At 36.4% G+C, this 16,859-nt stretch overlaps 1 protein-coding gene across 1 annotated transcript in view; it reads left to right on the plus strand.

The window, feature by feature from the left end:
* The window catches only part of LOC127857663 (regulating synaptic membrane exocytosis protein 2-like), a 98,662-nt gene that overhangs the window by 67,235 nt on the left and 14,568 nt on the right, over positions 1-16,859 (plus strand). Inside the window, exons 11-17 of the mRNA XM_052394253.1 lie at positions 5,217-5,350; positions 7,850-7,980; positions 9,314-9,479; positions 10,428-10,535; positions 11,964-12,090; positions 14,783-15,200; positions 16,041-16,165. Of these exons, the coding sequence (XP_052250213.1) occupies positions 5,217-5,350; positions 7,850-7,980; positions 9,314-9,479; positions 10,428-10,535; positions 11,964-12,090; positions 14,783-15,200; positions 16,041-16,165 (1,209 nt within the window). The remainder of the gene's footprint in view (positions 1-5,216; positions 5,351-7,849; positions 7,981-9,313; positions 9,480-10,427; positions 10,536-11,963; positions 12,091-14,782; positions 15,201-16,040; positions 16,166-16,859) is intronic.

Below are 16,859 nucleotides of genomic sequence, written 5' to 3' on the forward strand. Positions count from 1 at the left end.
CTACGATTACCAGAGCATATACTAATTAAAATACTTTCACATATACCTATACCTGACCTGCAGCTATATGTAAACAGATCTTGTAAGCATTTAAATAATGTAATTGAGCACAATAACGCGCATTGGAAAGACATAAGTCTTGACTTTCCGTTGTGTGGCGACAGTGGGACCCTCAAGCGAATTCTTAAGCACTCGTTTGGGTTCAGAACATTATTGTTACCATTCGCAGAACTTTCATGTCGGAGTGACGAACTTTACTTCTTGTTTACAACAAATCTATGTAACACTAAATATTTGTACTGGTTGGATGTTAGCACAAGCAAGATATCTACGCTGTGTTTTTTACAATACTTGCCTAGTCTTGAAATTTTGAATGTATCAGAGTGTGTTAACCTTGTCGACAGTGACTTCCGAGTTATTGCTGAGGTAAAAACACTTGACCAACTGTATCTCTCATATACAAGTTGTACTGCATCAACTGTAGTCGAAATTGGTTCAGCACTGGAGTTGATGGTTTTTGATTTGTCGGGAATTCATATAACCGTAGAACAGTGTGATAAAGTTATAAACCCGTACATGTACTATATTCAAGTATCCTTCGAACCAAACGAAACTGTGACTTCTATGGACCAATTGAAAGAAATATGGCTTGATTGTCAAATTACAATTAATATAAGGCGATAAAAATGTTCTTGCAAGGAAAACGTTTAGTAAAACTTGCATTAGAGAAAAAATTGGAACAAGACTTAAATGTCTCAGGTGTAAACATAAACAATGATAACGGTAAAATTGCAGACAGCGAAGCAACATTGCATGAACCAGTTGATGTAAACAACAACTCAGAATCCGATCACGATGATGATGTACATGATCCTGATTATGTGCCTATTAAAAAAAAGAGAAAGTTCAGTTTTCAAAGTATTGTGAGTGGTGAGTTTTTGAAAATAGATGACACTATGTCGGATTCATACTCCAGTGATTCCACCTCGGACACAGAAACCTGTCAAACATTTATTGCTACTAAAGTACAAGATTAAGATAAAGTTAAGGCACATTCGATGTTAAATGCAACACTATCAGGAAATGATGAAGACTTGATTCCGACAAAAAGTGTAAGACATTTTAGTGATATTATGATAGGCTCAGAATCGAATAAAAATGTAACAGAACATGATTCAAATGTAAAAGAACATGGTGCAAAGGTAAAAGAACATGGTGAAAATGTATCAGAACATGATGCAAATAAAACAGAACATGATGTAAATGTAATAGAACATGTTGCAAATGTAATAGTACATGTGCAAATGTGACAGAACATGATGCACAAGTAACAAACAGAGTTAGTCCACATCAAACTGACCATGAGGAGATAGTAGAATCAAATGGAAAATTACATCTGCGAAACAACATTCAATCTATCAAATCAACAAAGCAGAGAAACATACATCTACGAGAACATGGTTATAAATACGTAGGCCAAAAGAAAACTGAAAGTGGGAGAAAAGAATACGTTGTTGAAAAGCCTGATAGAATTTTGACTGAAAGTAAATGTGGTAAAAAATGTCGTAATTATAAAGAAGGGCGCAAATGTATGGATGTTACAGAGGTAGACAGGTAAAAAAGGTATATGTGGTGAATTTGGTTGAACGCGTAAGAACACATGATGGCAGTAAGAGGAGAGAGTACTTGTATAAGTATTTTCTTAGAATTGGTGAAAGTAGGTTAACAGTTTGCAAAGAAATGTTGCTAGCTACACTAGGAATTGGCAAAAAAATGATGTATGAATGGATTAAGAATGCTGATAATGGTATGCCCTTCCCATCAAGAGACAATTGAAAACAAAAACGAACTTAACGCAAAAAGGGAGGTCAAGGAATTCGATAGACAATTCTTAGACTCTTTGCCAAAAGTCCCTTCACATTATTGTCGGGCATCAACTAGTAGAGAATACATTGAAACGACATTTACCTGTTTTGCAGATTTGTATAGAGAATATTTACGCGTATGTACAGTTGAGTCAAAAGAAGCTTTGAGTCGAACAGTGTTCACTGACTTTGTAAACAGTATGAACCTTAGCGTTTATTAACATAAAAAGGATCTGTGTGATACCTGTGCTGATCATACTGCAGGAACTTTTACTGATTGTGACTATGACGAACATTTAAAAAAGAAAAACGATGCCAACCTGTCTAAAGAGTCGGACAAGAAAGCAGCATCTGAAAGTGATGGTAAAATATTAATAATCACAGCAGACTTACAAAGTCTACTTCTCTGTCCTAAACTTAATGCAAGTTGCCTCTCTTACAAAACTCAATTATCATGCCATAATTATACAATATTTGATTTGGTATCACGAGCTGCTGTCTGTTATTTCTGGCATGAGGTAGTCGGAGAACTTACGACAAATAATTTTACTTCGTGCCTAATCGACTACCTTGAATACCATGTGCTATCAGTAACTGAAAAGGTTATAATATATACAGAAGGATGTGGATACCAGAATAGAAATGCTACACTTTCTAATGCACTATCAGCTTTCGCAAAACGTAAAAAGGTCGTTATAACACACAAATACCTAGAAAAGGGGCACACCCACATGGAATGTGACTCAATGCACAGTGTCATAGAAAGACAAATACGACATAGAGACATCCATGTTCCCTGTGATTATGTAATCCTTATACGGTCAGCACGTAAAACTGTGCCATATACTGTGAAGTACCTTGACTACACGTTTTTTTCTGATTATAGTGAACTAAACGAGTACAAGTCGATACGTCCAGGAATAGGAGTCGGGTCAAAAACAGTAAATGATATACGGGTACTACTGTACTTTGTAGATGGCGGTATTTCATACAAAATAGATTATGAAGATGAGTTTGAATTACTTCCTGCAAGAAAGACAAACAAACATGGTTTGCAAGATAAACCGCCTCGGTTGTATTCTGGGAAATTGCCACTCAAACGGACCAAATATGACCACCTACAAGAGATCAAGAACGTTCTTCCCATAGATTATCACAAGTTCTATGATGATCTTCCTGTCTGTTAAACTTAAAATATTAGATGTGATTCCGTAATCACTCTGTTAACAGGTAGGTAATTATTAGTTTCTGGTGTAAGCAGACTAGTTATGCAAATTGTTATATCCACGTACATTTTAAAATTAAGTGTGAATATTTTTGAATATTACCTATCAATCTATGAGTTCAAAATTCATTATAAATCTGAAAAATATTGTGAAATGCAAAATAGCATCACTTCTATTTTTCATGTTGTATTGTGCTTAGAGTTGATGGAGCAGTTGACGAGCTATAAAGTTGTATGATTATGAAACGAAATAGTCAGGTAACCAGTTAAATTACAAAATTATTATTCACTGACATGTAATTATGTTTCCCGATATTATATGTTTGCCTTAAGTGTATTGTTATTATATGTCTGCCTCAAGTGTCTTGTCCACTCCATATCTCCTGAACCTTTGGTTTTTAAGTCTAGTTGTGCTTTCCGCTCAATATCTTCTAATCCAATGGTCCAATTTTAATGAAACTACATTCAGGGAGACGTATGTTTAGGTACAAAAAGGCTTCTAGTTATAACTGTTTCCGAGTTCGTGCATTTGATGTTCAGTTTTCAGTTATTGTTGAAATTACAACACTTTGATTATAAATTCTATATTTTATGACTGGAGTTTTAATCTAGATACAATCTCATTACAGATTGCTTACGTGTAACTTTACGCATAATTCTGATGTCATTTTTTTTCATCCAAAAACATTTGGTGTTTTTTTTTAATCCTACTGGCTTATATGTGTTTGGGTTATTTAAATACATTTTAAAGTATCTTAATTGGTGTCAGCAATAACAATTGTTAATAGCATTCCAATTGTTTATATTGTTTTTTATATTGTTCAGCAATGAAAACGCTTTAAGTTAAATTGTAACGTTCACAAATTTGTAATAAAGTTACTTAATAACAGTATTCTTTGTTTAACTTATTTACGCTTCATTGTGTGTGTTCTTCTTTCCCCATTCAACATCATCAGTCTTGACAGCACCTTGTGATACTTAAAACCAAGAGCTAAGAGCTCTAAAAGCCCGAAAGGCTTTTTGTGTCCGAATTTGGTTCCACACTCTTTTCAAGGGAGACAATTAATTAATTCGTGGTGTAAAATGGAGTGAAGCAAACTGTTTCATATGAGTGTCCTATTAGGATGAATTGTCGTACATCATAAAAATGACAAAACTGTGGTGACGAAATAACGTAGCTGCCATTTCTGATTTATCAGTATGACTTATGCGTCTACGACTAATACCATATTTTGCAGCTTCATTTGTTTGGTATTTTAACAAAATTTCAATTTCTCATACATTGTTATAAAACAATGTGGCGGTTTTTTCTCTCTCCTGAAAAGTTGGCATTTTGTAACTACGAGGTTTGAGAACGACAGCGACGATATATAAGAATAGAAAATAAAAATGAAGATTCTTTCTGTTTGTACAAAAGACAAAAGTTATATCATTATATATCTATGAACATTTATTTTAAGTCTTATTTCCTGTTGTTTTTTCTATAAAAATCCTAATGTGGTCATTTAGGTGAAGTTTGATGATGTTGATTGCATCCAATGTTTGTTATAACTATCATGGAAAACATGGCAGAAATGTTATTTTGTTAAACAATATATATCAGTAATTCCTATACTTACTTTCCATATCTTATGTACGAAAAGCTTTTAAGATCTGCTAGAACCATGTAAGAAGTAAAAATCCCTTTTAGTTAAATATTGTGAGTTATAGTATACTATGATTACAGCTTTATTATGCAATTATTTTAAAACTTCATTATATCGAGCATGCATGGATTAAAAAAAAATAAAAAAATAAGCAGTTTATCTTCAATTATTTTCAAATTAGTAGTTTCAAATTCAAATCTAATACAAGTTACTAAGGAAGTTTAAAGCATTACATAGAAACATATTCAAATTAAAGACAGCTGTGTTTTGTACATAAAGAATAAATATTTATATGGAATTGAGTCAAAGATGATTATTATATTAGTATCTAATTAAGTTAAGACTATATATTTTTAGAGCAATTATAGTGAAATTTTATGGAAAATAACAACTGCACTGGATCTTTTATAAGTTTAGTTCACGTTTTCTATCTAATGATGTACTTTAAATAATAAAACAAGAAACCCATTTGTGTTCCAGACTTTGGACACATCAAGGATGTTGTAGGAACCACAAGATTAAACCGTCCAAGCTTGAAGGTCACTTCACCCGAGTCACCTAGGCAACCCAAAACTCAAAACCAAAATGCAGCACAAATATCGGGAAGAATTCAGGTAAAAAAGATATATATTTAAAAATGCCTTATTTTGTTGAAGCTTTAAAAGCGCACTTTATGTGGTGAATTTGAGTGATTTGCATTCAGCAGACAATTAACACTTTGCAAGCTGGGAAATTTGTCATCTGCTAAAATGTCGTCTGCTGAATTTCTAAAATTAGCATTTTCTTCCATTTTTTTCAAAGAATATTATCAGAATAGCAAACAGTTTGGATCCTGATGAGACGCCATGTTCTGTGGCGTCTCATCTGGATTCAAACTGTTTGCAAAGGCCTTCAAAATTCGGTTCCCGCACTGAAAGAGTTAATGTAATGACTTCTAAAATAACAAAACATCACATTATTTAATGAAAGATAGCTGGAATCTAACATCTATTTGCATTTGTTTCCACTTCCAAGAAGAACAGCAGCTTAAATAGATATCAGATTTGACTTTTAAGAGTTATTTTCAAGACTGTTTGATCCACATCATGTGAAAATGGGTCTTATGGCATCTGCTGGCAGCCTAGCTCCCGACCAGTCTGAGCAACCAAGCAGTCAGGTCAGGATTTACCCTGTCTGCTATAATCAGGCACGGTTTGTGGTCTTATTAGCAGACAGGGTAGCTCCTGTGCAGGCTGATGTAGCACGATGCTGCCTGCATATGGAATAAGACCCATTTTTATGTCCCCCGGTCTATACTGGGGGACATATTGTTTTTGCCCTGTCTGTTTGTTGGTTTGTTAGTTTGTTTGCGTCAAACATTAACCCATTTATGCCTAGAGTCTAGAAAAAAGGCATTGGCAAACAGCGTAGACCCAGATGAGACGCCACATGATGCAGCGTCTCATCAGGATCTGCACTGTTTGTTTAAAGGAATTTCTGTATTAAATATTCTAAATATAGAAATAAATATACTAGACGTCCCTAATTTTGGAAATAAATTGATCCAATTGAGAAGGATGGGAGAGTCCGCTAGGCATAAATGGGTTAACATTGGCCATAACTTTTGCAATATTGAAGATAGCAACTTGATATTTGGCAATCATGTGTATCTCATGGAGCTGCACATTTTGAGTGGTGAAAGGTCAAGGTCATCCTTCAAGGTCAAACGTCAAATAATTATATGATGGGGACATAGTGTTTCACAAAAACATCTTGTTGCATGGTGTAGTCATACTGCGTCTATTAAATGTCATGTGTTTCATAATTTATTGCATATTTGGCATTTTTCCCATGTGATTTATGCAAGTGTTGGTATTCACAGTCAGGTTTGCCAATAACAGAACACTTAATTCTTTTCGTCCAATTTATTGATGAAGCAAACTTCTTTGAGTTGATCACTGGCAGGAATATGAACAATTTTTCTTGCTTTTTCACATTTTTATAAATTCAGCTGCACTTTGTTTAAAAATATATCTTTAACTTTGGGGGCCATTTTCAACAATACTTAAAAGTCTTATTCAACAAGGAAACACTTATCCTCATGGTTGTACACAAATACATTATTTTTCTATTGATCATACTTACAGGCAATATTTTATTAAACATAGATGCTTTTGTATAACTATGTCATTATCGCCAAGCACGCTGGTGAAGCATTTGCAAATCATGGTTTACAATGGAATGCTTGAACATGTGATTCAAACATTTATGGATACAAAAGGATTGTTGAAGAATTATCTTATTGCCTTTCTTTTTAAAGTTCTGATAATAGGTCAACACAATTACATAATCATTTTTGTTGAATAAGGAGGCGGTAACCTTTCTGGGGAAGATAAGCTATTGAGGAATTTCTGCTTTTGGTAACTCGACTGTACTTTACAAGAAGAGCTATTAGACAGCAGTCTCAGAACTGATGAGTTATGGGTACGGAGGGTTATATATCTGTCTATATATTGCTGCTAGAGAAGAGGTCATGAATGTATGCAAGCCTTTTATTCTAAGTAACCATCTGCCTAAATTTTCTCCACACTTGAAAATACTACCACCTGCATGACATTTCAAAGTGCTTGTCGAAACACTTGAACAGAAGTAAAAAATGTACTAGTTCATAGCACATAATACAAGCACTATATATTTTTGTAATAAAATATTAAAATATCCTTGGGTGCTTTTCTAATTCTGAAAGGTGGGGGGGGGGGGGGGGGGGGGGGGCTCCCTTAAATACTTCTCCCCTGCTTGGTTTCACATATTTGTTACTATATTATATAGGAAGTACATAATAGTGAAACCTGTTGGCACAGTTAGAAAACACTTCTATGATGTTCAAAAAGGTTTCCTTTATTTGTTAAATTATACACAGTACTTAAAGCAAATGCATTTTCGTTGAGGTTTTGTAGAAAATACAATAACATGGAAATGGGTAGTTTTCTTTTGGTTCTATTCTGAAACAAGGTTGTGGTTGTGAAGGTGGCGTGAGGGAAAGCTATTTATAAGTGAGGCATTTTTCACAGAACATCAATTATTTGACTTGCATTCATTCTGCATACATGATGCCAATGTTGCCATGGTTTCAGGTGAAGCTGTGGTACGACAAGCGAAGCTTCGAGCTGATCATCAGCATCATCAATGCCATTGATCTTCCCGCCACCAAGGAGGGGACGTCACGCAACCCCTACAGCAAGATATATCTGCTCCCTGACAGAAGGTATTTTCAGCCAAGTACTGTGAAAATTCAGGGCTAGTCATGTGCATAAAGTGTCATCCAAGATTAGCCTGTGCAGTCTGCACAGGCTAATCAGGTACTACATTTTCCACTTTTATGGTATTTTTGTTTAAAGGAAGTTTCTTATTGTAGAAAATCCATTTTAAACGGAAAGTGTTGTCCCTGATTAGCCTGTGCAGACTGCACAGGCTAATCTGGAACGACACTTAAGCACATTCATCAAATTCCATTAAACCTCTACTGCTAGGTATACTTGCTCCCGGACAGGAGGTTAGTTCACAATCGATCCTTGATTATATGATTATTGTCCCCTACCGGTTTCACCGGAGGGGACTTATGGTTTGCGCTCTGTCTGTCAGTCTGTCAGTCTGTCAATCTGACAGTCAGTCAGTCAGTCAGTCAGTCAGTCAGTCAGTCAGTCAGTCAGTCAGTCAGTCAGTCAGTCAGTCAGTCAGTCAGTCAGTCAGTCAGTCAGTCAGTCACACTTTTCTGGACCCTTAATATTTTTTCATGAAACTTGAAACATAGATAGATGGCAATATGGACATTATGCACTTCATTGCATTTTGTTCCTATGTCAAAAATTCTGGTTGCTATGGCAACAAATAGACTAGAATTACTGCTGAAAATGGTGGTTTTCTGGATCCTGCGATAACTTTAAAAGTTCTTAATATTTTTTCATGAAACTTGAAACATGGATAGATGGCAATATGGATATTATGCACATCATTTCATTTTGTTCCTACGTCAAAAATTCTGGTTGCTATGGCAACAACAAAAATTCTGACAATGGTGGAATTTCTGAAAATGGTGGAGCCGGTAGGGGACTATATTGCTTGGCAATAGTCTTGTTCTTAGATAGTTTGTTTACGCAGATAATTGAATAAAGACAAAGTTCAGGAGTAAAAATTATACAAAACCATAGCTCTACAGTAAAAATTATATATTGAAGTCTTTTTTTATTGATTTTTACTAAGCCTCTTCCCACCTCAAGCCCCATTTGTTGGTGTAAAGGTTTACTAAATTAATATTGGTGGGAATGTTTATAAGACACTTTTGTCAAATTTTATTCTTTTTTTTTATTGGATTCCAAAATGTCCATTCTTCTCCTAGTTTCAAATTTGCTAGGTCAACTTAAATAACCCAACAAAATGATCCTAAGGAGGCTTTGAATTATCTGAAATTGAAATCTGAGCTGTAACTTCTGCCTAACTCCATCCAATCTTATTCAATAATTATTTAAAAACAACAACAACATGTTTAACCTAGGCAAGTATTTATTGTATTTCTTACAGCTCTTGTTTATATTCTGTAGTGAAAAAAGCAAACGTAGGACGCGCACAGAACAGAAGACCAATGAGCCCAATTGGAACCAGATGTTCATATACAGTCCTGTTAAACCCGAGGACTTTGCTGAACGGATGATTGAAATAACAGTCTGGGACTATGACAGGATAGGCGCCAGTGAATTCCTCGGAGAGGTAAGCAGTGAATTCCTATGAGAGGTAAGCAGTGAATTCCAAGGGGAGGCAAGCAGTGAATTTCTAAGGGAGGCGAGAAGTGAAATTCCTACAGGAGGTAAGCAGTGAATTCCTAGGGAAAGGAAGCAGTGAATGCCTGCAGGAGGTAAGCAGTGAATTCCTTGAGGAGGCAAGCAGTGAATGTGTAGGGGAGGCAAGCAGTGAATGCATATGGGAGGTAAGCAGTGAATTATTTGGGGGAGGCAAGCAGTGAATTGCTAGTGAAGGTAAGCAGTGCATTCCCTTAGGGGAGGTAAACAGTGAATTTTAAGTGGAGGCAAGCAGTGAACTTTTAGGGAAGGTAAGCAGTGCATTTCTAGGGTAGGTAAGCATTCAATTCCTAGGGAAGGCAAGCAGTGAATTTCTAAGGAAGGTAAGCAATGCATTCCTTGGGTAGTTAAGCAGTAAATTACTGGGGAAGGTAAGCAGTGAATGCCTAGGGGAGGTAAGAAGTGAATTCTTAGATAGTAACACAGGTAATTATTAACGGAGTGTTAAGCAGTTTATTGTTAGGGGTTTTGGGGGGGGGGGGGGGGTCAACAGTTATATGCTAAGCTAGTTAAGCAGTGATTTCCTAGAGGAGGTAAGTAATTTTTCCCACTGCAGCTTTTGTTTGATTACTATGACGTATATTTAGTGCCAAGGAAAAATAGTTTTTTTTTCTGCATTTGTTGACTTTTTTTTAATTAATATATAGTTTTTTGTCTGTTTGGCGCAATAATAACTGATTTTCTGATAAATTTATTGCTAAAATAAAATTCTCCTATTGGCATGTTTAAATACATGACAATAATTTAAGCTATAAAGGAGCAGTTGTATAAAATAAAAATAAGAAGTTCAAAATCACTTAACTTCTTGCCGTCCGGTGATGATTCTCAAGTTGACAATGTAATCCTTGTTCTGTTGCAGGTGTTGATAGACCTCACCTCTGCGTGCCTCACGGATGAGCCCTACTGGTACCAGCTCAGTAACCATGATAACACCAGCCTGCCCCTGCCTAGCTCCTCCCCTAGAAACGTAAGTCAGTCCACATCATGGCGTGTATTCAGGAATATTCTAAATCTGAAATCAATTTTTCATGGGCATTTCCATTGATTGCAGGGCTTTGTCACACATTTTGGGGCTCTGTCACTTATTGAAGGGCATAGCAGGGCATTGCCATTGATTGCAGGGCTTTGTCACAAATTTTGGGGCTCTGTCAATTATTGTAGGGCATAGCAGGGAATTTCCATTATTTGCAGGGCTTTGTCTCAAATTCAGGGGCTTTGTCACTTATTGTGGCGCATAGCAGTATATCACCATTGATTGCAGGTCTTTGAAACAAATTTAGAGGCTTTGTCTCATACTGCAGGGCATAGCAGGGCATTGCCATTAATAGCAGGATTTTGCCATTGATTGAAGAACACTGCGATGAAATGCATGGTATTGTCATTTATTCCAGGGCGTAGAAACCAAAAATTCACAGTAGTTTAAAAGGGTTTGAATTGTTTGCAATGAGACTGAGCCACACTTGTATCAGATATAACTTTATGGTTGTTGGAGACACTAAGAAAATCATGCATTCACAATAAAACATAAAAGTGTATTATTATAGTTATGTTTCTGCACCTGATTTTATTATTATTTTTATGACCCAATAGATTGTGGGGCATTAAGAATTTCACTTCTATAATACCAAGTGCTTAATTGACAATTGATCTTTAACTCCTGAGTGGATCTCGCTTAAACTTTTACAATAAAATGATCTTACATTTATGTCCATTATTATAATTTATAGAAACTTATTTTGGCCATATTGATTAAAGACCTGTATTTAGATATACCAAACTGTTGATCAATAAATCCTTTTGATGCTTTCTGATTCATAGAGATACAAATTCAAATAGTTTTCATCCGATCTTTACCAATCTTGGTCAGAAGTTGTATCTAGACAATATCTAGGTCAAGTTCGAATATGGGTCATGCCGGGTCAAAAACTAGGTCACGGGGTGACTTCGTGCATTTCAATAACTTCTATCAAAGCGTTTATTGGGGGCATATGTCATCCTATGGAGACAGCTCTTGTTTTTTCAAACATCAGAAATGCACAAGATGTCCATTATCATTTTGGTTAAAGCATGTACTTTTATCCCAACAAATATACCTGATTTTACAGTTAACCCTTTTCCACTCATGTTTACGAATGTTAGTCCCTTAGAAAGTTAAATTTAATTAAAGAACTTTCTTACTAGATTCAAGTTTTAAATGCTTCATTTCCAACCCTTAGATACTGATGAGCAGCAAATAGCAGAAAACCTGAACAGACTGCGAGTTACTCGCAGGCTGTTCTGGTTTTATGCTGTTTGCACATTTTCATTTTGCTTCTGAGTGGGAAAGGCTGCACATGATTTTGATCCCTGGTTCTGTTGAGAATGTCCCACTTAATCCTTGTACTTATGTTTTCAGAAGACCAGCAAGGACCCATATGATGTCCGCTACAACAAGCCTGCTCCACCCCGGGGTGGCAGGGTTGGCGGTGACAGTGATATGTCTGAGTTTGACATTTGTGAAGATTCCATTGGGGCTGTAGAAGGTAGGGGGAATATACATGGATATGAGGCGCTCTGTGAAGGTTTAATGCATGTACGGTGTTGTCCTTGATTAGCCTGTGCATTCCACACAGGCTAATCAGGGATGTCACTTTCATTTTTATGGCATTTTTTGTTTGAAGAAATTATCTTTTTAGCAAAAAATCCAGTTTAGGCAGATATTGTTGTCCCTGATTAGCCTGAGCGGAGTGCTAACCTTGGATGACCCTTAATGCACATGCATTAAACCAGTCATAATTATGTCAAGGGTTAAGCAATTAACTGTTGTATCTCCCTCATATTTCTATGTTAGATACAATAGTTTTACACTGAACCGTCAATTCAACAGTTAATTATAATACTTGGTTTCTATTATAAGAGTTAAATTATTATTCGTCGGACACTACACTACTTGGTGGCTTTGTTTGGGTCTGCTCAATAAAAAAACATAAAGTGTGCAATATTTTAGTCTTAATAATCATTTCAGACAAAACAAAAGAGGCAACAAATATGCACAATTTTATAAATAAATGAAATTCAATGCCTAAGAAATTCAATGAATCCACAGTATTTAGTAACAAAAATTGCTGTTTCTCCAAATGACGCCATAATGGAGCTTTTTCCTGTTTTATGCTTTATTGGTTTCCCCCCGACTTGTCCTTTATAATGGATTTCTTGCAAGTGAAGGTGCTTATTATGACATATTTCAGTGTTAATTACATAAAAGCAAGCAGCAACTAATCATTTGATCCATAAATATATTAAGAGTTACATGGGATGATATTCAATCACTAAGAACTGGTTTGTCCTTGAAAATGGACTTAAGAGTCTAAATAAACCTTATGCTTATAATGTGATCAAGGTCAAAGTAATAAAACGCTGTTAAAAGTAAATAATATTTTAACATTTTTCAATATGCAATATTTTGTTATTATTAAATTCTCTGTAATAACAAAACAATTGGCGCTTTAAAATTAGTGTTGTTCAATTACAAGTACAAGTTGAAACATTTTAAGAACAGAATAGTTTCTACAACATTCATTTTCATCGCGTCCCAAGTATGAGAACATTTGGTGAATAGATAGACCTTTTAAGTGACAGTTCTGAACAAACTTCACAACATCAATGGTATGGCTTGGTCATTCAGCTTCCTTCAGTTGAAATATCCTTTTACTTTAACCCTTACAGTGCGGGAACCGAGTTGTGAAGGCCTTTGCAAACAGTTTGGATCCAGATGAGACGCCACAGAACGTGGCGTCTCATCTGGATCCAAACTGTTTGCTATTCTGATAGTATTCTTTGAAAAAAAATCGAAGAAAATGCTAATTTTAGAAATTCAGCAGACGACATTTTTGCAGACGACAAATTTCCCAGCATGCAAATTGTTAAGACCAAGGTATGGATGTTGGACATAGCATAACATGGTTTGTTATAGATTGGGCACACTTTAACAAAAATAATTGTTTCTTTGCGTCAAAATGTTGCATGTGCAGCATTTAACCCTTACAGTGCGGGAACCGGATTTTGAAGGCCTTTGCAAACAGTTTAGATCCAGATGAGACGCCACAGAACGTGGCGTCTCACCAGGATCCAAACTGTTTGCTTTTCTGATGGTATTCTTTGAAAAAAATCGAACAAAATGCTAATTTTAGAAATTCTGCAGACGACATTTTAGCAGACGACAAATTTCCCAGCATGCAAAGGGTTAAGTGAGATCTTGGGGGTATTAATTATTTGAATAATAATGCAATATTTTTGAAATATTTTTAACCTTGTTTCATGATCTGTTAATTCAAAGAGCTGAAGTAAGAGATTAGCTTTTCAGATGAAATACTACTCATTTTATTTATATTTTTAGCTCGGCCATTTTTTGGAGAAAACCCGAGGTATTGTCATAGCCAGCTCGTCGTCCGCCGTCCGGCGCCTACCGTCCACCGTCCGCCGTGATAAAATCTTAACATTGGCTCTAAAATCAAAGTGCTTCCACCTAAAACTTTGAAACTTCATATGTAGATGCACCTTGATGAGTTCTACATGCCACACTCATTTTTGGGTCACTAGGTCAAAGGTGAAGGTCACTGTGACCTCTAAAAAAAAAAATAATTTTGACAAGATTTCATTTATAAGTCCCGCACCGGTTTTACCGGAGGGGACTTATGGTTTGCGCTCCGTCTGTCAGTCTGTCAGTCAGTCTGTCTGTCACACTTTTCTGGATTCTGCGATAACTTTAAATGTTCTTAATATTTTTTCATGAAACTTGGAATATGGATAGATGTCAATATGGATATTATGCACGTCATTTCATTTTGTTCCTATGTCAAAAAATCTGGTTGCTATGGCAACAAATAGACTAGAAATACTGCTGAAATGGTGGTTTTCTGGATCCTGCGATAACTTTCAAAGTTCTTAATATTTTTTCATGAAACTTGAAACATGGATAGATGACAATATGGACATTATGCACGTCATTTCTTTTTGTTCCTACGTCAAAAATTCTGGTTGCTATGGCAACAAATATATTTTTAAAAAATCTGAAAATGGTGGAATTTATGACAATGGTGGAGCCCGTAGGGGACTTATATTGCTTGACAATAGTCTTGTTCAAAACTGCATCAGCAGCTGAGCGTCGGCACCCGTTGTGCGATGCTCTTGTTAACGTTAATATTTTATTACCCAAACATATTCTTGTCTTTGTAGCCCCTGGCACTAGTACTAGGAGAGATACTCCATCACAAGCAAGCACTCGAAGGAAAGAGAGCGCAGGATCCAGTGTGGAGAAGCTTGACATACCAGATAGAAGTCAAAGGTCAAAATCCCCAGTGCCTGACTCACAGGGTCAAACAAGGAACAGATCAAGGTCACCAGCACCTAATCGAGTAGAAAAGGACCCAAGGTCACGATCACCTGCTCCAGATAGAGGTCATGACCAAAGGTCAAGTTCACCGCAAGAGGAGAGGATTCCAAGGTCAAGGTCACCTGCACCAGATAGGGACAGGACTCAAAGGTCAAGGTCACCAAAGTCGGAGCGGGGTCATCAGAGGTCAAGGTCCTCGGCAAGTCACCAACCTGTGCCTGACTCAGTTGCCCGCTCATTGTCACCCACTGATCTCAGCAGGTAAGAATGAGAACTAAAAATATCATTTTAAATGCTAAACGAAAAACATTCAAGAGAGAATATTTGTTTTAGCGGATTTTTTATGTGAATTAAGTGGATTCAGAGTGAAAACATTTATTTCCTACATCTCAAGATTGATTGAAACATGTCCACTTTGTTTACATTGAAAAAGGATTTAATGGAAAATTTAGCTGTTATTATTTCGTTACATGAAAATAATTATGCAATTAAAAAATTGAGAGTATGGAATTGTTGACGATCTGTTTCATTTTCTGTGACTTTTTAGAAACCAGCAAACTATAATTATAGAGCAACTAGTTACACTTTGCTTCTTATGGGGGAAAGGGATATCATGTGTGTTCAGGGATGTGCAGTCAGCACAGGCTAATCAGGGATGATACTATTGGGTTCATGGAATGTTTTGGTGCAAGAAAGTCTCTTCTAAACGAAAATCCTTTCTAAGCAGAAAAGTGTTGTCCCAGATTAGCCTGTGCAGACTGCAACACTACACACAACCTTTAAGCCCCGTTTTCCCAGAATGAGCCTCATTTATATGTGTCTTGTTCTGAGAAAACTGGGCTTAATTCATGTGCGTAAGTTGTCGTCCCAGATTAGCCTGTGCAGTCCGCACAGGCTAATCTGGGACAACACTTTACGCTTTAATGGTATTTTTAGTTTCAAGGAAGTCCCTCCTTACCGAAAATCAAGTTTAGGCGGAAAGTGTTGTCCCTGATTAGCCTGTGCGGACTGCACAGGCTAATCTAGGACGACACTTCACGGACATGCATTAAGCTCAGTTTTCTCAGAACAAGACACATATGTATTTGTATGCTCTCTCAGTCGCCATTCCACCAGCAGTACTCCTGTACGTCTGCAAGGAATGTCGCCAACCAGCACGCCGTCACCAAAGAAGCGGCAGCTTCCCGCCATACCTGCAGAGGCTCAGTGGGCAAGCAGGGACAGAGGTGACACACTACATTGTAACATGTTTTATCTCCTTATCATACCCTCATTAGATTAATAACTCACCATCTGATAAATGGGTATTTCAACCTTGTTGAATGCAGCATGTGCAGTTAACGATAATGACGTCACTCTGTTCATTTTCATGACGTCATTTGAAGCTGTAAATAAAACAGGTATCTGTTTTATTTACAGCTTCAAATGACGTCATGAAAATGACCACAATTAATATTTTAAATTATCAATGATGTGCTTTGTATAAGATTACAAAAAACCCTGCTGATACTGAGAATGAAAGATATTTTGTGCATTTTGACATTTCTTACGCTGCGTAGAACAAGCAAGGTTTAATAGGATGTATAGAATAGTAGGTGAGTGTATATGTACTGTGTGCTGAATAAGATAAAGTTGATCTGATGATTAACCCATTCATGCCTAGCGTCCTGAAAAAAGGACATTGCAAACAGCGTAAACCCAAATGAGACGCCGCATGATGCGGCGTCTCATCTGGGTGTACGCTGTTTGCTTAAAGGAATTTCTGTAAGAATTGTCTAAATATAGAAATTAATAAACTGGACATCCCTAATTTTGGAAATAAATTGATCCAACTTAGAAGGATGGGAGAGTCCACTAGGCATTAATGGGTTAACAAGAACTATTTTTACACCAGACAAGATTCATACTCATTTATTTTTA

This window comes from Dreissena polymorpha, chromosome 14 (assembly GCF_020536995.1).
Source record: "Dreissena polymorpha isolate Duluth1 chromosome 14, UMN_Dpol_1.0, whole genome shotgun sequence".
NCBI lineage: Eukaryota > Metazoa > Mollusca > Bivalvia > Myida > Dreissenidae > Dreissena > Dreissena polymorpha.